At 33.9% G+C, this 22,976-nt stretch overlaps 2 protein-coding genes across 4 annotated transcripts in view; one reads left to right on the top strand and one right to left on the bottom strand.

Moving 5' to 3' along the window:
- The first annotated feature begins 392 nt into the window (after positions 1-392).
- Positions 393-9,399, top strand: LOC133178552 (protein arginine N-methyltransferase 3-like). The gene is made up of 11 exons (XM_061313258.1): positions 393-457; positions 1,903-2,129; positions 2,966-3,074; positions 3,359-3,614; positions 3,934-4,075; positions 4,518-4,705; positions 5,223-5,401; positions 5,621-5,808; positions 6,690-6,827; positions 7,415-7,502; positions 9,276-9,399. The coding sequence occupies exons 1-11, from the start codon at positions 436-438 to the stop codon at positions 9,383-9,385; spliced, it is 1,647 nt and encodes a 548-aa protein (XP_061169242.1). The 5' UTR covers positions 393-435; the 3' UTR covers positions 9,386-9,399.
- A 1,374-nt stretch (positions 9,400-10,773) lies between these two features.
- The window catches only part of LOC133178550 (protein piccolo-like), a 35,437-nt gene continuing 23,234 nt past the window's right edge, over positions 10,774-22,976 (bottom strand). For 2 of the 3 annotated variants that reach the window (XM_061313255.1, XM_061313256.1), the window contains 9 exons: positions 20,108-22,687; positions 17,714-17,895; positions 16,126-16,218; positions 15,695-15,879; positions 15,204-15,306; positions 14,829-14,990; positions 13,181-13,419; positions 12,732-12,940; positions 10,774-12,420 (listed from right to left, as the gene is read on the bottom strand). In XM_061313255.1, the coding sequence (XP_061169239.1) occupies positions 12,278-12,420; positions 12,732-12,940; positions 13,181-13,419; positions 14,829-14,990; positions 15,204-15,306; positions 15,695-15,879; positions 16,126-16,218; positions 17,714-17,895; positions 20,108-22,687 (3,896 nt within the window). In that variant the 3' untranslated portion in view covers positions 10,774-12,277. Of the gene's footprint in view, positions 12,421-12,731; positions 12,941-13,180; positions 13,420-13,707; positions 14,307-14,828; positions 14,991-15,203; positions 15,307-15,694; positions 15,880-16,125; positions 16,219-17,713; positions 17,896-20,107; positions 22,688-22,976 lie in introns of those variants that run through there. The other variant, XM_061313257.1, reaches the window with a different exon arrangement.

Genomic DNA, 22,976 nt, shown 5'->3' with positions numbered 1-22,976 from the left:
TTGATGCGGTGAGGTGATGTAGACCCCCCCCCCCCCACCACCCCCGCCGCCCATTTAAAAAAAAAATCGATGCTACTCAGGTGAGCTTTATGGCAGATGACAATCGTCGCGAAATAAAATGCCAAAACCTCAAAACAGTGAGTGTGCTTGCCATTTGAATACACTGTAAAACATTAAAATCTTTAAAATATATTTAAAAAAAAAAACAAGAACAAGCAAGAAACAAAAACTTTCACTCGAGTAAGCAAGCATGCACTGGCGGATTTCGAGGGACAGACCCCTCTCCTATTCTCTTTAGAGAAGTGGACAGGCTTTCGCCTACATCCACTTCGTGGATGTAGGCGAAAGCCTGTCCACTTCTCTAAAGAGAATACTGGATCCACCACTGGCATGGTAAGAAGTGACTAGAGGAGTTCCGAATCGTACACTGTAAACATGGCTGAAAAACTTCAGAAAGGTAAACACGTGTGTCACTGTGTGTGAGATATTATTTTTTCCTGGATTGTTACTGATAAGTTTGTGTTGTTTTAAAATAACGTTATTGATAGTGTTTCCAAAAAAAATAAACAACCTTTAATCGAGTAATTTGAATCCTCACAAAACATCCGATTTCTAATTCGTGATGCTAATATGTTAGTTCGAGTGTCCTCGATTTACTCAATAGAATTTACTATTTAAAGCTTAAATTAATTTCACACAACTTTGAATTGAAGAACACTCTGACTCATCTATAACATTAACATAATTAAATTCCATTCCAACAAGTTGATATTATACAATTATGGACTCTTTCGGTGGTGAATATGGTTTGTTGTTCACCAGAAAAATATCAATATTGACCGAGGCGAAGCCGAGGTCAATATTGATATTTTTCTGGTGAATAACAAACCATATTCACCACCGAAAGAGTCCATAATTGTTTTATTATATAGTCCGGATTTGAATAAATAAGACATTGAAGGCTGCATGACTGTTTGCGTTTGTATAGATTATATAGGGACTATAAATAGACTATATAATAATGTCCATTAATAATGATTATTATATAGTCTATTTATAGTCCCTATATAATCTATACAAAAGCAAACAGTTCATAACACTACATATTCACCGGATTTGAAGCCGTATTCACCGGAGGGTCAGTGAGCGTGCAGCGGCATTGCGACGTCACAATCAAATCCTCAAACAACGTTGTAAACGATTGGTTGCAACGGCCAGAGCCAGCTGTGTATCTGAGCAGGTAAAATGTCAGGCAAGCCTATCGCAAGATTATTTTCCAAACACGTCAATGTCTTACGCACAGCGGAAGAAAAACACAGACGTTATAACTTGTAATCTGGACATTTTTTTTATTTTTCAACGACAGAAGTTCGTAAATGAAAAGAATGTCGTCATGCATTTCAGTCATGAATGTCGTCATGCAGCCTTCAATGTCTTATTTATTCAAATCCGGACTATATAATAAAACAATTATAGACTCTTTCGGTGGTGAATATGGTTTGTTATTCACCAGAAAAATATCAATATTGACCTCGGCTTCGCCTCGGTCAATATTGATATTTTTCTGGTGAATAACAAACCATATTCACCACCGAAAGAGTCCATAATTGTATAATATTGCTAAGGACCACTTCTGTTAATTGTTAATAATTAAAACTATTTGGCACAAAAATATCCTAAGAGGCCAGAGGTTTTTGTCCAATTTATTAATCTCAAGCCGATATTGAAGACAAAGTCCAGTTTTATTTATATGCCCTATTTACTAGAATGTAAGAAAGAAATTAATTTATGTTATATGCCTCATTTTTCTATTTTGTTTATTTCTTTGCTTGATATTTTTTCTGTTTATTTATGATTTTTTTCCCAAATAAATTCACCTACTATTAATATCCATATTTATAGAGGAATTGATGGAGGATTCTGAGGAGGGTGAAGAATGGGAGGAGTTTGATGAGGACACTGAGGACAGCCAGGTCACATGTCTCTTCTGTTCCCAGAACTTTACTTCAGCCGAGGACACCTTTACACACTGTAGGACATCACATGACCTTGACCTTATCAGGTGGAGCAGGCAACATGGAGTAGACTGTATTCAGTATATCAAAATGATTAATTATATCAGACTCAAGGTTTGTACATTTCTTATTCAAACACTGAATGGTTATCAAGCTTTCTGTTCATAAAGTTGGGGAAAAATCATCCTATCCATTGTTATTTGTGATCGTTAATGCTAATTTAACGGTTGCAGTCTGAGTTTCACTGGCAACACATCAGCAGGGCCAGTAAAACAGATATGTGTGATTGCCACTGTTAAATCAGCATTAACGGTCGAAAATAACAAAGGATAAGATAGTTATTCCCATTCTAATACAATAAAAATATATTTTTGTTTGATGTTTACCCCTTATTTTATTGTGTTTCTTTATCTGAAATATGTCTTGAAGGTTTGTGTTTTTATGTCGACTCATTCTATTATGTCATCACAATCAAAAGCTTTCACTGTGGTTTAATTATACTCTTTTAACTGCCTAAAACATCAGGCAGGTCATTAGCCAATCAAATTGGGGGTTACAACACAGCTGCATTAGAATGTAGATTCTTTGTACCAGTTGATATAAAAACAAACCAGATGAGTATACATGTATAATCATGATAACAATGGAGAAGGAAGTCACATGTATTCTCAGTTTTTAAATGAATTATGATTTACAGTTTTTACATTTTGAAACTTTTTTTAAAATTTAATGTTGAACACAAGCCAGAGTCAGATATTTTGCATAGATATATACTTTAAATTTAAATGTATCCCAAGTATTAAAGAATGCTATGTAAAATAATGTAAATTAGTGACAAAAGGTAGTTAATAAAGTCATTAAACTTTAAAGTGACATAGATTACACAAGGATTGAGATTGAACTGTTTTTAACATGTTTAATGACCTATTCCTTTCATTCCAAATTTATAGAAACCTTCACCAGAAGATGTCAAATCCTCATTCACACAAGGTAGCCTGCCCTGGGAGAACAATGATTTTATGAACCCTGCAGATCCCGAGGATTTATTACTGCAGTATGGTAAGAAATTTCATTGAAAGATTTAAGAACCCTTGAACCAACATCATGAAAACAGCTGTGCATTGTTTCACTTAAAAACCTTCATATAAAAAGTTGTGTACCAATGCTGATCTTGAAAAATGCTGTCAGTTTTGGTTTAGGACAATGATCTCATTATTTTTCTTAACTTTTCATATATTGTAGTTTTTGTGGTATCTCCCAAATTTTGTTTTGTAAAGCTAATTATGTGTGATATACTATGTATATTTTTTTCAAAAAGTTAATTGTCTTTTTTTCCCTCATAGACATTGAAGATGAAGAAGATGGTGGCACATGTGGAGTTATGGGCCCTGGAGGAAGTATAACTTTTGATGGGCCTCCATTAAATATAGAAAAATTGACTAATCAGAAGGCTGCTCAGAACAGTTCTTCATCAGAGATGAATGGTGTCAGCCAGTCAGAATTGGAGTCCACTTGTGCTCGTCTTAAAGACTCTGAATGTCGAATCAAACATTTAGAGGAAGAGTTGAGCAGAGTTCTGGGAGACTTTGAGAAAGTGAAGTGAGTTTGATGGAATAAGCCAACAAAAATATCACTTGTGTACACTTAGATCAACTATATGGCTCTTACAATATCATATAGTGTTTGTTTGAAAGAAGACTCAAGTACTTATAAGAAATGTAATCCACTTTTCTCAGTTGTCAAAAGTTACAGGTAAACAGAGGATATTTTTGTCTGTAGAGACAGCAAAGGTAAAACTGAAAAGTATACACTTTTATAATTAATATTTACTATGATAGACATCAGACCCGATTTTAGGGAAAGAAAAAAATTGTGCATTTGTTTATTATCTAAACATTAGAGATAACTCAATTTTTAGAAAAGTCACTCAAGATCTGCTGATGTCACAACCAACCCAGCCAATTAAATCAGAGAATGCTGTACAGATGTTGACAGAGGATGAAGACGATGTTTACTTTGGATCTTATGCACATTTCAGCATCCATCAGGAGATGTTAAAGGTACATAAAGATAACATTCATTTTATGCATTTAAAAATATTTTTAAATTACATAAATGTAATTTAAAAATTAGAATGTATATGTACACTCATCATGCCCGTAAATGTTTATATACAAGCATCCTCAGAAAGTTACCAATAATTTAATGATTCCAAGGGTAGTACGTACCGTACATGCATTAAATAGGATGGCAAAGTTTTAATAAATTTTTTATCTCAGGTAAGAGATTCATCTTCAAGTATTTATTTATTTATTGTATTTCTTTTTTTTTTTTTTACATTTTTAAGTAAAAAAACACTTGATATTAAATCAAATCATAAGTAGTGTTACACATGTATGTTTGTCAGTCTATTATATGGATTAAAAATTTTCTAAATCATCCCTCTCATCAACATTTACAGCCACATGCATTATCCATTATCATGATTTTGTTTCTACGCAGGACAAAGTGAGAACAGAAAGCTACAGGGATTTTATGTACAAGAATCCTGACTTGTTTAAGGACAAAGTTGTGTTAGATGTCGGCTGTGGAACTGGTATTCTCTCCATGTTTGCTGCTAAGGCTGGGGCCCGAAAGGTCATTGGGGTCGACCAATCAGAAATTGTTTATCAGGCAATGGACATCGTTAGGTTTGTTTGCCTTTTTGTAAAATGTAGGATGATAGCCTCCAAGAAATACTGTTCGCTTGGAAATTTTCATGACCAATTTATTTTCCTCATAGAGTGAATTCAACAGAAACAAAGTTATCTCTCTTATTATGTCTGGGTGATGTTAAAATGGTGCAAAATCGGGTGATAAGTCAAAAATAGCACTGGTGGATATAAATTTGGGCTCTGTTTCTTTGTGGAGACATAAATGTATAAAGTTGCAAAAGATTCCAATCACACTGCGTTATGTAAAAAACTGCTGTTGTAATGGCTTTTTTTTTTTGCCAGAATATAAGCCCAGTACATGTACATGTATTTCATTACATGTACACTTGAATTCAAATCTTCATGCATCTGTTCAATTTTCTTTTGAGTTTGTGTATTGAACTAATCCATGTTCTATATGCATAAATAGCTGATAATTTAAATTTCCATGTTGCTTGTCAAAATGTTTGAATGTAATACATTTGTATGTACTAGATTCTTTTATGACTTGCAGAGAAAATGGGTTAGAAAACATTGTGACTTTAATCAAAGGACGGATTGAAGACGTGGATTTGCCTGTGGATAAAGTGGATATTATCATCTCCGAGTGGATGGGTTACTTTCTCTTGTTCGAGTCCATGTTGGATTCTGTACTTTATGCCAGGGATAAGTATCTACAGCCAAATGGAGTAGGTAAATACACAACACCACTATAAAATCCTAAGCATATGAATACGGCTTATAGGCCATCTAGTACCTGGAAAGTCTTTCACTATTTCCTGTAGTCAACATGAGCAAGACAATCTCTGAAATTCTGCTCTAGATTTTATAAATAACATAATTGTGAAAGTTAAACAGTTAATTTAATAATAAGATAATTAAGTTAATTTAGTAAAAGTTTATATTTTTCAGTCCACCCAGATAGATGTACGATTGTGTTAGCAGCTCTAGATGACCCTGACCTTCACACAAATCATGTGACCTACTGGGATGATGTGTATGGATTTAAAATGACTTGTATGAAATCTGAAGTGATCAAAGAAGCTAGCGTGCAGATTGTCAAGGCAGAGAAAATTCTGTCTGACCATGTGATCGTCAAGGTTTGTTAACATTTATTGGACCAGTTGTTTTTATTTGAACTTTCCGTAGGACAAGTACAATGATTATTTTGAGTATTGTTCAGAATCATGAGATGATATGCATGTATAGCCTTCACTTTTGAAGATAGGTAATACTTAGTTTATAAACTTAACTTTGTGAAAATTTCCTGATTTTTCTGATGCAAAATTTACGTGTCTGTCACTGTCTTAGAGGTTGACATTACAAAAGAGTATTAAGCATTTCACTGCACACAGAAAGTCTAAACTATAGATGAAATTATATCAAATGGAAAGTTTTAACTTATCACAGTCTTATTAAGAGGTGTCTATCTTTTTTTAAGTAATGGATACATGCCGAATACTGTTCTGTATGTAAAATTATCAGACTGTTTGAGACCTGTTAGGACCAAAAACAGTCTGATAATTTTACATACAGAATTGTATGAGGCATGAGAGTTACTCCCCTTGCTAAATGTTGTTAATCAAGAAATCCTTGTATACAAGGCATGACGTCACAGCAATGTTTTAAGTATAAATATTGCATGTTTGTGATCTATAAGACTATAACATATATTAACAGTTACTCACTTTGGAATAAAATTTTCACATTTGACATTCAGTCTCATTAGTCGTCAATGAGTTCAGTTAAAGGTCATGTAAATTTTTAACAGTAAGGAATTTAAACCCATTACAATATATCTCTATACATATTTTGAGCACAGTATTGTTGTTACTGTTTGTTTTGGTATGACCTACATGTAACTGTAAAAATTCATATTTTTGATTTTAGTGCTCAAATTATCTCAGTAATTTGCAAAGATATTTTACATATGTATGTACATGTATTTTATGTTTAAAAATATCAATCATTGTTATTGTAGGACTTAGACACCTGCACATGTTCCATATCAGATCTACAGTTTTCACAAGACTTCACTCTCACAGTTTCTGGGGAGGGCCAAATAAATGCTGTAGTTGGCTACTTTGACATTTTCTTTCATAAAGGTTGTTCTAACAAGGTGAGATGGCTTATTGTGAAATGTTCAAAGCTTTGTTTTAGATAAAGAACAACAGAGTTCAATAAGTGCATAAACAGATTACTACATGTATATCAATACATGTATAACCAGATGTAGGACTTTTATAATAAAAGATCCTGGTCACTGCACCAATTGTTTCAGGATAGGAGAAATATGTGACAGACCAGACCTCGATTTGAACCAGGGCTTCCTGAATCTCTAGACAGGTGCTCTAGACTACCAATTGAGCTATCTGGCCATCAGCGTTTGAACCTGTCTGACCTCTACCCGTTTGTCTTCTTATGCCATGTTAATATGTGTGACAATTGAATTAATTCATTTACTGTTTTATGCAGTTAGATGTGTAAGCAGTGTTTGGTTAGCCATTGTTGTTATTTTTCTCTTATCTCAGAGGTTAGCAACAAAAATATATAAAGATGTCACTTAAAAATTCAATAATTATTTATGCCTGTATCTTGATTTATGTTGTATGGCTTGACCGTATGGTGATGTGTATTGTACGTTATATTGGTAGCATTTGATACTCAGCCCTAATTGCAGTAGATCACAGACATCCATAATTTCAGGTGATGTTTTCCACTGGGCCACAGGCCACATCCACTCACTGGAAACAAACAATATTCCTTCTAGAGAAACCATTGAAAGTTACTACAGGTAGGTATTAAATAAACTTGAATGCATCTCAAAGATGTTGATTATATTTGAAATATATGACAGTAGTGATACAATGTAAATACTTAATACACAATATTTCCTTCGTGGCCATGTTTATATGTATTAGAAGACATAAACTTTGTCTTCTGACACATTTTCCATCAGTACTAAAATCATGTATCTGGCATGAAGGTACTGTAAGCACACTTTTTTCTACAGGGTCATAATTTAGCGGAATCACAATTTTTAGCTCAACTGAGCCGAAGGCTCAAGTGAGCTTTTCTGATCACATTTTGTCTGTAGTCCGTCTGTCCATCTGTCTGTCTAGCTGTCCGTCTGTAAACTTTTCACATTTTCGACTTCTTCTCCAGAACCACTGGGCCAATTTCAACCAAACTTGCCACAAAGTATCCTTGGGTAAAGGGGATTCAAGTTTGTTCAAATGAAGGGCCACGCATTCTTCCAAGGGGAGATAATTAAGAATTCGTGAAAAATTAATGGCATCATTAAAAAATCTTCTTCTCAAGAACCACTGTGCTTGAAAATATTAAACTTATGTGAAAGCATCCTCAGGTAGTGTAGATTCAAGTTTGTTCAAATCATGACCCCCGGGGGTCGGGTGGGGCCACAATGGGCGATCAAAGTTTTACATAGGAATATATAGGAAAAATCTTTAAAAATCTTCTACTCAAGAACAGCAAAGCCATGATTGGTCATATTTACAAGGAAGCATCCTCAGGTAGTGTAGATTCAAGTTTGTTCAAATCATGACCCCCGGGGATAGGGTGGGGCCACAATGGGCGATCAAAGTTTTACATAGGAATATATAGGAAAAATCTTTAAAAATCTTCTACTCAAGAACAGCAAAGCCATGATTGGTCATATTTACAAGGAAGCATCCTCAGGTAGTGTAGATTCAAGTTTGTTCAAATCATGACCCCCGGGGATAGGGTGGGGCCACAATGGGTGATCAAAGTTTTACATAGGAATATATAGGAAAAATCTTTAAAAATCTTCTTCTCAAGAACAGCAAAGCCATGATTGGTCATATTTACATGGAAGCATCCTCAGGTAGTGTAGATTCAAATTTGTTCAAATCATGACCCCCGGGGATAGGGTGGGGCCACAATGGGTGATCAAAGTTTTACGTAGGAACACATAGTAAAAATCTTTAAAAAAAACTATTTCTTAAGAACAGCAAAGCCATGATTGGTCATATTTATATGGAAGCATTCTTAGATAGTGTACATTCAAGTTTGTTCAAAATGACCCCTGGGGGTCGGATGGGGCCACAATGGGTGATCAAAGTTTTACATAGGAATACATAGGTAAAATCTTTAAAAATCTTCTACTCAAGAACAGCAAAGCCATGATTGGTCATATTTAAATGGAAGAATCCTCAGATAATGTAGATTCAAATTTGTTCAATTCATGACCCCCCCCCCCCCCAACCACTTTTATATTTAAACTTTTCAACCTTTCAAGACTGAACTGATTTCTGCTTTTTCCTAGCCATAGTGCTCAGGTGAGCGATGTGGCCCCTGGGCCTCTTGTTCATTCTGTTTATTTGGGGTAAAAAATTACGCTGATTTCTTGGATTGCCATTTTATTTTTTAAATGTACTTAATTAAAGTATGCTGTGACAAATTTCCAAGAAAATTTATGATGACTTGCTTAATGTAAATTAATCCCGTGCGAAAAAATGTTCGTCTACAGTATATAGCTTCTCCAAATAAAAAAAAATTCCATTTTTTTTTCTTTTTTTTCAAATAGGGCAACAGGTCAAAGGTCACATTGTTTGCAAAAAGAACAGACGGGACCCGAGGTCACTTGTAATATCATTGACTTTAGATAGTGTCACTCAGAATTTCTTAATGCAATAAATAAAAAAAAAATGTGTGTGTGTTTTTTCATTAACACTCAGTGGCACAGCCTCACTACAATGTTTCATCTTTTTACGTGATAATAAAACTTTTTTTAAAGAAAGTTTTGTCTATAATAATTAAGGCCAAAACAAAAATTACTCTATAGTTTCTCTGACACCGCCACATCAGGTCAAACACTGCCGTATTGATCAATTTTATTGACCTGTTGAAAAGGGAAATAACTCAATTTTCTTTCAAGTTGAAAAAGAGAATTGAGTTATGCCCTTTTTCATACATGCTAGAAAGACGTTTTTTATTACATATACATGTACAATATTTATCTTCTTTAAACGGTATTTTATGAATAAACGTTTTATAAAAATGTTGGAAATAACATTAGTTAAAGCTGAGTACATATTGCATCCAAAATAGGAGTACAAAAAAGTAAGAATCAGTTGACATCATTTTGTTGAACCAAGATTCCTGCTTCACAAAAAAAAACCAACCTGCCTCATTGCATTTTTGGCCCGAGAAACTAAAGATTAATTTTTTTCGGCCTATGCATGGATACACACGCAGAAGGAGAGGATGTGTTGGTCACATAAAGACTTGAACCCAAGCGCCATTCTAAACTGGACCATTGGACTGGAAGAAAATTTTATTTTAGTTACCCTGGCAACACCATACATTGAAATCAAAATTGATGTACAACTGAACTTTTTTTTTTTTATCTTGAACACCGATACTAGTATCTCAAATGCCAGGAATATGTCAAAGTAGTTGGCAATCCCAGCCACTTTTTCTTTTATGATTTTTACCTTGGTTATCTTGAATTCTCAGATTCTTGGTCCTATCAAGTTCGAGATAACGAGGTTTGACCGTACATATACATGTAACTGTATTGTTAGCTTAGTCTACTAGTGAACCAAGTTTTATGGAAATCAGACTAATACTGTTGGGGGTTTTGAAAGAATTTCTCCAAAATTTTTATTTATAGTAACCACAGCAACACTGTTTGTCAAAATCAAAAACCAGTAAATAGAATTATCTATCTTGTATCCCATGGCAGATCTCCATGTAAAAAGGTCAGAATTCAAGATCAAGGCAGATATTCGTGTAAATTCCTTTTCTGGAGAAGGTATTTTCTGCCCTTAAACCAGTGTGGTTCATATTTCACCTTGGTTAAATGGTAGGCAGTGTTAACCTAATGAAGATTTTTACTAGAAAAAAAAAACAATTTGCAATTTTTTTCCTCCTTTACAATGAAGCAAGAACTTTTCTGTGTACAAAAAGGATCACCTCCTCAATGATATCTAGTTTGCATTGGAACCCCTTAAACAAAGAAATAAAATCATCAAGAAAAACTCTGTATGTAATCAAGAGTATTGTTTTATTATAAAGGTAGCAGATATCAACAGTAAGTAATAATTTATATGTACAGTAACAATAGAGACCAACAGGAAAAAAACGTAATAAATATTACAATAGGATTTCCTCATTTCTGTAATAAATTGTAACATTTTTTTTTATTTATGATGAAGTAGAATGACCAAATTTCTACTTTGCAGAATGAATTTGGAAATTCTTACAGTTAAAAATTCAAAAAACTTGCAAAGAACAAGAAAGGATATATGTACATGTATACATGTATGCACTTTCAATTTCCATCGCATTTCAAGCTATCAAACTCTACCTCATATCTTCTCATTTACAACTATATATATGTACAACTTCAAACGGACGTTTTTGTCGCCATCATTTGCTTGTAAATTTAAAAAGTCAATGAAAGCAAAATAAGCATTCTTTTCTATACAATACTGGCCCAAATCTGGCCTACAAATGCTAGTGTTGAGCAAAGTTTCATTTTCTACATGTTATCAATTATACAATAAACACAGCACATGGAAATGGATTTAATGTAACATCTAGAAACATATTCAATAACGATAAAATATTACCCATAGTAACAGATATCAACAGGTATAAACAAAACTCAGTAAATAATTAACAGGAAGTATATAAGGTTTCAGATCTGGTGCAGGTATATGAAGCTTACCAAATAATATAAATATCAGTAAAATATTCCCCAACTGTGAATAAAAATCATTACCTTTATTACATATTTAACATAGAATTCAAAGACCGTTTGAGACAAATCAACCCTGTGGAGTCCACAATAAATAATTAATACCATAGAGTTATAACATAACATCAAATTTAATTCTACAAACCAATATATTGAAAGTGAATATTTTAAATACATGCAAGTATAATACAGAGAAAAATACTGAGAGATATACCATCATTCTGCACTGCCAATCTTTCATTTAATCTTTTAATTGTACCATACTATCCCATGGCCTTATATTACAAACATCCTTAATATCTAGACTATTTTGTTGTCTGCATATGAAATATATTATGCTTTTAATCTTTCATTGCACAAATCTAATGTAAACTTTAAACAGTCATTCAACTTTCACTTTTCCTGCACACTCAGAAATTTGAATAAAGCAATGTTTTCTCATGACATCAAAAAAAAATCATCAGTAAGACTGGAGTTCCATGTTCACATTTGAAATATATATCATACAGTATTTTCCTCTCCCCCCACCCCATCCCCCCAAAAAAGCAACTGAAGATAAAATATATAACTCTTACAGCATACTGATCTTGAACAAGTGAATGAGATTCTCACAAAGCAAACATCACTTTTGCTTAACATGCTACATTTGCAGAAGAAATATTGAATGAATTTTTTTTTAAAGTGCTATCTAATATTTGCGGTTTTCCATCCTGGATCATAGTAAAAGGACACAGTCTATCCAAATATTGGGTCTGCGATGTTGTCTATTATTTGCCTTTGTCATATGATTGAAGGCTATCCAGATATTGGGTTGGTGATAATGTCTAATATTTGCGTTTGTCCATGTTGGGTCGTAACATGAGGGCACAGTCTATCCAGATATTGGGTCGGTCTAGCATGGCCTGCCACAATGAAATCTCCTCTCCATGGGCATCCATCCAATCTACTGGCTTTCCATAACTTTTACCTGAAATGTCACCGATACTTCCAATACAAAAAAGAAGAATGACTTTGAAATATAAATATATATTATTTTAAAAACACAGGTTAAACAATGTTGTAATCTAAAATGGGCTTTGTATTTGTTTAAGTATGACCCTGACATAATTTTCTTTGAACTTGATCAAATCCCTATCTTATATATTAAGACAATGATTATAATGTCAGATGTTGTAGAAGGACATATGATGCATAAAAATATTAAAATTTAAACACTTTTAACCTCCCCCCCCCCCCCCCCATACATACACACACACAAAGCAACAAAGACCAACTCACCAACACCAAGATTAAATCTGAGTCCCCCAAGGAACTCATTACTGCTCAGTTTATCATGGTCCCATACAGTGAGTTCCAGGCACCTTTCCTTGAGATCAGATTTGGACACATCATCAAACACAAATGTGTGATTCCACATGGGATTACAGTTGCGTTTGACTACAGAAGTCTTCTGTTTCAAGCCTTTCTGTTTGTCTGGCAGCAAGTACCTGTTTCAAATCATGAAGTTAATTAATTTTGATCATAAATACTCTTGAAGCCTTGCTTCTTTTACTTCATTAAAAGACAGAAGTCTTGCATCACCTCATTATCTCGAACACCGATATCTGGAATACCATGGATATGTTAAAGTAATATAATTGAAGTCCCAACCACTTAATACAGAAGTATTTTGAGATAACAAAGTTTGACTGTACATATCTTTCCACCTTGTTAAAAAAGCTACTCACCCCTTAACAAAAGGATCAGAAAAGCCACTGCTTCTGACTGCACTCAGGTTCCTGGCCTCTTTAATAAGGACATGAAGTTGACCCTTTGGACCTCCAACCTCTGACCTTCCCCTCTTGATCTTCTTCTTGGAAGGGGAGGTCACTGTGTCCTCTTTCTTGACTTTTTCTGGAGGGACAAACTTCATGCTTAAGAATAGATCTCCCTTGTAGGTTAAATTGGCAGTTGGCTGTGACTCGATCTACAAAATACAGGGGATGCTATAAAATTTACTTTTGACTTATAGAGAAAAGAAAACAAGCATTATTACGTTCATTTAAATATCTTAGAAAAACAATTTTGTATTTAAATTTAATTTATCAAATTGATTAACCCAATAAAATCAAAATTCACTTTCATCAAGATATCAAAGAGTGCAATTAAAGCAATTTTGAATTTTGTTTTACTCCAATATCTCCCCCCCCCCCCCCCCTTTTACCCTGCAATGACCTTAAAATGAAGATTATTAATACTTTTTTTGTTGCCTATTAAATGCAACAAAGAGCAGCTGTATTTTAAATCATATTGCATCAACAAACAGAACACCATGAAATTGAACTGAGAATAAAAGTACAATGTATTCCTCATGGAATGATTATTTCCAATATGTTATGCAATTCAACAACCTCTATTATGTCAACTGAGAATATTTTTTTGCAATAGGAAGCATGCAGATGTCAATTTCTCTTTTCTGTAATTACACAATGAAATCTATGGAGATGATGCATTTCACAGTATTTCATTTGAGCAAAGTATATAATTATGCTACAGTTCACAATCAAAAGCATTGTTACGTAATAATTCTCAAAGTGGTATTGTCTCATTATATTTTAATGAAACACAAAGCTTTAACCACAGGCTTGACTGAAACAGGCTAAAAAGCAATTAACAAAAGCATGCAGTAGATGAAAAATACAGTTTTTATCACAATCATGCAAAACTTGACGATATGAAAGAAGAAAGTTTTTATCCAAAAGAGGAGTTTCCTTTTTACTCTGTAATTGTTCTGTGTCTTTTGTTTTCAAACAAATGCATAATTCATAACATTGTTCAAAACAAGCATAGTACCAGCAATGGCCTTTTTCCTTTCTACAATCAGTCATTGTTTCAATTTTTATAAAAGTTGTGTTTTGGATGAGGTAATTTTGAAAGAATACATCAACCAATGTTCTTATATAATTCTGAATTGATCAGAGGTTATAGAATGAAAATCTGCATATATTTAACACCCCCCCCCCCCCCTCTCAAAAAAAAAGAAAAAAACACACAAGCAAATATTATAAATTATATTGGTTTTTCTTAAAAGTTACATTTGATTCTTTATTCCTGATTTTATCAAGTTTAAATCCCCTTATAAACAGATTATTTTGATATATTAATTTTTTTGGAGGCACTAGTTTTCACAGGATTTATTCATTATACACTTTCATATTCATATACATGTACCATTTCCAAATAATTTTAATTTATTCTCCCTCCCCTCCCTATCCCCCAGAATACCTGATGATACTAGATGTATCCATGCATGTCTTAGTCCTACCATTAAAATTATAGTTTTTTTGAAATTTTCTGTAAAGGAAATATCATTGTGTCATTACCAAATATACATACCCTCTCTTGAAGTGGGTACCACTTGGCAGAAGAATCAGAGAACCGAAAGTAATCAAAGTTGATGGTGACCTCTCCCAGGAAGTCATTGCGTCCAAACCGGTCATTGTGCCAGACTGTGACCCAGAGAGTACGGTTCTCAAGTTCACTCTTTGAAATCAAGTACTGAAAAAAAGGCAAAAAAATGTCATACATTCATGACATGAACTTTCAAAATCATCAACTATGTAACTTAATATGCAATATTTTCATGGCATCATATTTATTAATAAGCAGAAATTTGATAAAGCTAAATTCATCCAACTGAAGCTGTTTGTAATTTTACTTAAATGCTTGATAAAATGAGAATAATTTTCAAAGAACTAAAAAGCTGAATACCCTCAAAGTCTGCTCAAATACTGGGTGTAAGGTGTTCTTCATAATTCGTGTCTTCCTTTTTCCTCCTCGGGTTTTGTCAGGAAGAAGGTAAGTTTTGACATATCTGGAATTTTTTTTTTTAAATGTGTTAAATTTTAATTCAACAACTTTCTTCTTCTGAATCAATTAAATGCTTTTTTTTTCATATTTGCATCATAGCAGTCATGAAAGATAGCCTTTTTCTAAGCAAGTGCATAGATTTATTTCACATATTTAGGTACATTGCTTATACGTTTCAGAAGAAACAGATTACTTAACCTAGCTTTGCTTGTAAAATTTAATGACAGTTATATGCATGACCACATTTTGATCATTTTCAAATGTCATCAACACCTACAATTTTTCAACATTATAAGATATTTGATTTTTTTTTTCTGTTGTAAAGTATATTCTGACTATAGAAAATCTCAGGTCAAAGAACAGCTATACATTATCTGGATGAATGTACGTACGGATCGGATCTGTTCCTTTTGGTGTCAGCTGGAGCCAGACCCTTACATTGTTTGATCTGGATCTCCAGGGTTCCAGTCCTGTAGTTATATTCCAGACCAAAACATATCTCCCCCGTAACTGGAATTTTCCCATAATCCACCTCTCCTGCATTGCTATAGAAACTGAGGATACTTTCTCGACTATCCTGTAAATATTAATGATTTAAACAATTAGAACATTTCTTTTAGGTTTAAAAATCATATGTATCTGATAGCTCAAGCTATAAAAAATTTAGTCTTAGCCTTGAACAAAAGTCTAACAAACCATCTAAAGACGTTCATGTTCAATGATTTAACATAATTATTCATTCCAAATTTCAAACTCAATTTTTGAAATAAAATCAATTTCAAAAAGCAAACTTTGTTGTATAATTTGCTCATAATGCACTTACAGCTATTGTTGATAGGAGGTTTCCACGACTACTGGCGCTAAGGCAACGATGAGAGGCCACCAGGTCATCAATGTCTGTGTCCTCTGATGAACGCTGAAATGTATAATGGAAAACATTCACATTGGATTACATAACAGTGCAAAAAAAATTGTTTTGTCAAAAACAATAGTATTAAGATCATTATTTATAACTAAATACATGTAAAATTATGCTTGTCACATTTCAGTGTACATTTGTTTAAAAAATTTCAAATAAGTTTATGCTGACTTAAGAAAATAATAATTTACAATCATAATTTCAGTCTTTTCAGATGTGTAAAAAAAAAAAAAAAATCTTTTAAGCAAAATCAATGTCACAGATGTTTGAAAACAGAAATGAAATGTTCTTCCCAATTCTGAATAATTGTGCATCATGCTAAATGAAATGCTAGATACAGTATGGTGACAATACAGTCACTTTAACATATTGAACACCATGGAAAAAGGTAATTTGGGTAATGAAAAACAAATGACTCCTCCTTATGCATCAACATTTAATGATAAAATATCTAATAAAACAAAATCCATTTCAAGGGTACTAAATTTCACTCAGCTAATTACTTTGTGTGACTTAGAAGAGCTAATATTTCGGGGGCTCTCCTGAAAACTGCATGCGGCAAAATCAATATGTTGTCTGACTTAAGTAAATCAACATTGATTAACTATGTCACTGGGCTAATGATTAACTGCAACAAAACAAATTGTGAAGTTTCACAGTGCAGAAATTTAATAAATTTTGTGCAGCCAGAGAAAGGATGTTATAGGACATAACCATAAAACAAAGAAAAAGAAAAAAAAAAACTAATTAAATAAAATCACATGATGTCTCCATTTCTATTTCAATAGGGATATTTAAAGGAGCTGGTGTGCATAGCAGAGATCTAGGCATGATAAACATTTCAGTAACTTCTAAAGTTTCACTGCAGTGTCAAAAACTAGGCCTGAGATTTGTTGGATTCTTCCATTTGTTGATGATGTACTTACGTCAGTAACAGTGGATGATGTACTTACGTCAGTAATGGTGGATGATGTACTTACGTCAGTATCTGTCAATGATGTACTTACATCAGTAACAGTGGATGATGTACTTATGTCAGTAATGGTGGATGATGTACTTATGTCAGTAATGGTGGATGATGTACTTATATATGTCAATAAGTGTGGATGACATACTTTTCGTACACATTTCAGTAACTGTGTATAATGTACTTTCGTCAGTAATGGTGGATGATGTACTTATATACATCAGTAACTGAGGATGACATTCTTTTCGTACATATGTCAGTAACTGTGGATGATGTACTTACGTCAGTAACAGTGGATGATGTACTTACTTCAGTAATGGTGGATGATGTATTTACGTCGTAACATTGGATGATGTATTTACGTCAGTAACAGTGGATGATGGACTTTAATATAAGTCAGTAACTGTGGGTGACATACTTTCCGTACATTTGTCAGTAACTGTGGATGATGTACTTATTTACGTCAGTAATTGTGGATGACGTACTTTTCGTACTTATGTCAGTAACTGTGGATGATGTACTTACGTCAGTAACAGTAGATAAGGTGGATGAAGGCACTGATAGTTGACTGATTGTACTGTCCGTGCGGCGATGTTCAGGGGTGTTTTCTGTAGAAGCACCACTAACATGACCGCTGTCCTCAAAACTCCCCGAACCCTCTGAACTTGCCCTGGGGGACAGTCGGGTGGTTCCTCCCTCTGCTCTCTCTGTGAAAACAAATTCAAGGTTAAAAATACATAATACCAAATGTTTCTTAATGCCTTGTGAAATTTGGATACAGAGTATGATGGACTGTCCTCGAGACAGTATACCGGTAGTTATTAATAAGACTTATTTATTAAAGGAAATGCCTGCCAGTGGATGTTTTCCTTTCTGAGGAATATGCAAATTTATACTGTCAGCAAGGCCAGATAAAACCATGATAATATGAATGTATTTTAAGCTAATGCATGTATTGTATGGCTTTTATTAATAAATACCTCTAGCAATTTCCAAAACATTTACTATACTCATTTGTAAGCAATACTAATAAATAAAATGAAAAATGAATGAAAGTCAAAGTTAATACTGCATCTACATGTATCTAAATTGCCAATACCTTTGCTATCATATTACATATATTACATATAGGCAAATGTCAGAGTGTTACTCATGTATATTATTTCAACTGGTACATAAAACTGGTTCTCATTGTGTTATACAATGTACATTTTATAAGGCACAGTACAGTTTTAGCTAATTGTTTTAAAATGTCTTGATCAAGACAAAACAGACAAAAAAACTGAAAAAAATTAAAAAAAATCCACAGATAACACCAAATGTTGATAAAAAGTGCAAAAAATGCATGCATGTTTTCTAATGTGCCCTTGTTAATAACTGTCAGTGCAAAAGTGAAGTTTTCTACTGTCCACCTCCCAGTAGCAATATAAAATATTTCTACTTCTCCATTGTTCTCCAGAAATCATTAATTTTTCATTGTCTCTCTATACAAGCACTGCACAGAAAACAAATGAAAATGCATATATGTTCTCTATAAATGCAAGTAAAACGAAAATATTTGAATAAAACGTTCTTCATGGTGTCTACAAGGAGTCGATAGGACACCAAGTTTGTAAAAAGAATGCAAGTAGCATCTGAGATATTGTACATGTACTTTTGAAAGTACTTTAAATTATTTAAAACCTCAACTTGTCTTCTAAATTAAATTAGCCAAAAATTTCTCAAGGTTAAAACTTTATCTATACAGTGAAACTTGTCTAATCCGGATGTTGTATAATCCATAATCTTGTCTAATATGATGTATATTTAAGTCCTTTTCAGTAAATTCCTTTATTTAAAATATTGTCTAATCTGGAATATTGTCTAATCCGGCAAACTTTTTCGGAACCGATGGTGTCCCGATTAGACAAGTTTTACTGTATATATTATTAAAAAAGATACAAAATCCATCAAGTTGCTTTTTTTTTTTACTACAATGGAGATTATAAAGGAAAAGCCGTACTTTTTTTTTTTTTAATAATTAATGGAATCTAGAGCATTTAAACTTATAGTCAACAGTTGCCTTCAAATTTTCAAGAAAAAAATTTATTTAGTATGTTAAGCACTGCCTAACACTCATTAATCTTTCTTTTTTATTCAAGAATTTCTTTTTGATTATAGAGAGCTTTTTAGTATCAAAGGATAAGGCAATCAAGAGAAAATCAATGGTTGGGAACTATAAGGAAGTATTTATAAATCATAATTAATACCTTACTTTGTGTGTACACTTATTCAAGATGACAGAAAAAAACAGAAATCAAAACCATTAATACCCATCACCTGCAGTAATTAGCCAACATCACAAAGGTCTTTGAATCTTAGCATCCAAGTCCAAATAAGTTGATTGATTTTTAGGTAAGTCTATCATGTCGACTCTATAAGAAGCTTACGAGTTCGTTGGAATTGGCCATTACATATTGCATAATGAAACTAATACCCTTGTCACAAGTTGCATAATTTTGGCACCATTAATTTGTTTTCTTGGAGGGCTGATAAAAAATTATGATTACGTAGCAATAAATGAAATGTTGCCACCTTTTGCTGCTTTGAAACGTTAAAACTAAAAACTTTGTTGATGTTGCATAATTTTGAGGCTTTCAAGTGGTTAGAAGGGAGAATTCCGAGGCTGCGAAAGTTAGCGTTGAAGTGAAATGATGTGACAAATCAATTTCCTGCATGAACTGCCAAAAGCAATGGTTTAAATTTTAAGAGAGATGTTCAATAAAATATTTGATTAAACTGTGTCTTTGAAAAATGTTCTACTCTATAAAACACCATGCTTTTAGTATATGTTTACAAAGGTCACTTCATTTCACACAACTAATGATGGATAAGGGAGGGTCTACCTGAGCAGTAGCAAGCAGAAAAAAAGTAGGATACCTGAGTGTTCCTCTAGCTGAAGAATGGGGACAAAAGGAACAGTGCTGGGGTAAAAGTCAGCAGATTTCTGACCACCTTCTGATATAGGTAGGGAGAGAGGGGCAAGGGCAGGAGCAGGTGTGGGAACAACCCCCTCAGGATCCTCCATTTCCAGCCACTCTGGACTAGGTATGTCAACAGGAACATCCTCCATTACTTCCCGGGGAACATCTGTCTGCAGCCATTCCTGAACCAACTGTTTACTTTTGGTTCTTTTCCTTACTTTTTCGGTTTGACTGTCTGGAGAAGAGTCCTGCACACTGCTGTCTTCTCTATTATTTTGGCTTTGAATGATCTGTTGTAGCAGGAGGTCCTCACTAGCCTGAGAACCTTCTTCATCTAAACTCATGTCAGCTTCTAGGGAAGACACCAAGTTTTCAGTGGAGGTGATAGACTTCTCAGCTGGAGATTCAGAGGTTTGTAAGGTCATCAATGCAATCTTGCTAGAAGTCAGCAACATCTTGCTTAGACTGCTTTCTGTATTAAGTACCTCTCTGTTTTTCTCTTTTTCAAGCACAGGAGATCTTTGCAAATCATTGCTTGTATCTTCCTCATTCATATCTTTAACATCAGTCACTTCTTCTTTAACATGGTCAGTTGATGACTGTTCATTTAAACTTGAGTCTAAAATTATCACATTGTTATTCATCAAAGTATCCATTTCCTTCTCTGCTTCTATTTTGATACTCATTTTACCAGTGTTTTCCGTGAGTATTATAATTTCATCTATTCCCTCTGAACCATCAACAATTTTCTCATCCGAAATCTTTTGACTGTCAACATGCACTTTCTCGACATTACTTTCTGCACATTCTGTTGATAATGCAGTATCTTCTTCTTCTTCAATATCATGCAAATACACTTCTACATCTTCATTGCTATTGTCACTGCTATTATTCTCTTCTTGAATAACACTAAGTGCATCTGATTCTGTGCTTAGAGAATCATTTGATGTAGCAAATGCTTTACGAAGGAATGCTCTATTCTGTGCATATGTTTGTTTGTGTGGTGACTCTTGGACACTTCCAAACACTTGCTGAAACTCATCTTTAAGTGTGTCATCTTCAAATCTCCACAGAAATGACAGATCTTCATTTTCCTTTGCTTTTTGTATTTTTTGTTTGAAACCTTCCGATTCCTGACCATTTTGATCCTGGCCTGGTGGGCTATCATCAACAGAGAACCTGAAATCATGGTGCTCTCCAAATTCCTTTTGGAAGCTTCTCGTATTATCTTCCACAATGTCCACACTGTCCTCCACATTTTCTGCAATCTCCTCAAGGTCTTTGTTGCTGCCAGTACTAGGCCTATGAGATTTTTTTCTTTTCTTTCGAACAGGTTTTCTTTTTGGTTCACTAGTTTCTAGATCAGAAATAGCTTTGTTGAAGATTTCATCAAAGTCCTCTTCAGTTGTTCCAACATTTTCTGAGCTTTCATTTGTCCAAACACTGTCATTTACAAAAGCAAAAGTATAGGTTTGTGGTTTGGTTCCAATCTTGCTGTCAGACAAAGGTGTCAGAGGAGAAAGATCAAAACTTTCAATTGACTCAAACCTATTCTTTCTGTCATCAATGGAGGATAACCTAAAATTTTGAAAAAGCGAAGACTCAAGCAATGAATCAAAGCTGTCATGTTTACCAGAATCATCCAGGACAATGTTTTCGTTGATAACCTCATGGTTTCTCTCCTGAACATCATCACAGTCTTGTAATCTGTTTGCTAAAATACCCTCTTCATCAGGACCTGGAACACTGTCCTCCTGTTCAATAGAATTTTTACTCCTCTTTGATGAAATATCTGTTTTCTGATTGGTTTGAAAATCTGTCTCTTGACTGGTTTTGCAAGCTGTTTTCTGACTGGTCGGAAGATCCATTTTTTGATTGGTTGCAAGATTTGTTTTCAGATTGGTTTGAAGATCCATTTCCTGGTTGGAATCAGTGGAGTCAGACTCCAGGTCATCTGGGTTGAACACGATTAACTTCCTTGACACTTCAGGTTCAGTTATAGTTTCTCTAGGTTTTGTTTTACTTGACCTTGAATTCCTAGAATTTATTTCTTCTTTAGTGTTAATGTCCATCATTTGTACATGGTGTACATATTCTTGTTTTGATTTCACACATTTTTCTTCACCTTCACCGACAGACTGTTCACGAACACCTGCACTTTTATGTCTCTCCTTTTTCTGTGGTCTGGGTGATTTCTTTCTTCCTGGAGGGCCCAGGTCTGACTGAGGCTGTGTCAGAATGGATCTGGAGACTTTCGCTAAATCGCTGATATCATAAACTTCAGGGTTCAAGTGACAGTCTCTCTCAATGTCAAACAATGATAAATCTGAAGACACATTGGCAGGAACTTCACAATCAGAGGTGTCAGATATTCTCACAAATTGATGATTTTCAAATACCTTTGGGGATACATTTTGGGGAGGTAGTTGGGGTGACTTAGAGGGGGGAAAATTTTTAGATGGGTCTAAAGGAGAGTTGCCCAATTGCCCCTCTCTCACCAAACCTACAGCAGTGTGATCACACCCAGGAGGTGGACCTATGAAATGAAATGAAAACATGCACACATTCACACATAATATTTAGAAAAGTTAAACCTGAGGAAGCTAATAAATAATAATAAATCAAAATGTAGGAAATATATTCATTACATGCACTTCTCTAAAAGTTAACTTCTGAACTCTATATAAATTTCTTTGTGTTACAGACTACATCAGGGACATTAATAGTTATGGATGCATCAGCTTAATATTTAAGATCACTTCACATCATGTAGAAAAATCAAAATTGAAAAAAGCAAACACTTATTAACCAAACAGCATGAACAG

This window comes from Saccostrea echinata, unplaced genomic scaffold (assembly GCF_033153115.1).
Source record: "Saccostrea echinata isolate AGI-Se365-2 ecotype Australia unplaced genomic scaffold, CSIRO_AGI_Sech_v1 ptg000003l, whole genome shotgun sequence".
Lineage (NCBI taxonomy): Eukaryota > Metazoa > Mollusca > Bivalvia > Ostreida > Ostreidae > Saccostrea > Saccostrea echinata.
This window is presented reverse-complemented; position numbering and strand designations above follow the sequence as displayed.

Bases quoted from the DNA above. Each gene is read 5' to 3' on its own strand.
- LOC133178552 (XM_061313258.1), top strand. From the start codon at position 436: ATGGCTGAAAAACTTCAGAAAG. The intron at 2,130-2,965 runs GTTTGTACATTT...CCAAATTTATAG, and splicing joins TTAATTATATCAGACTCAAG to AAACCTTCACCAGAAGATGT. The intron at 4,076-4,517 runs GTACATAAAGAT...GTTTCTACGCAG, and splicing joins TCCATCAGGAGATGTTAAAG to GACAAAGTGAGAACAGAAAG.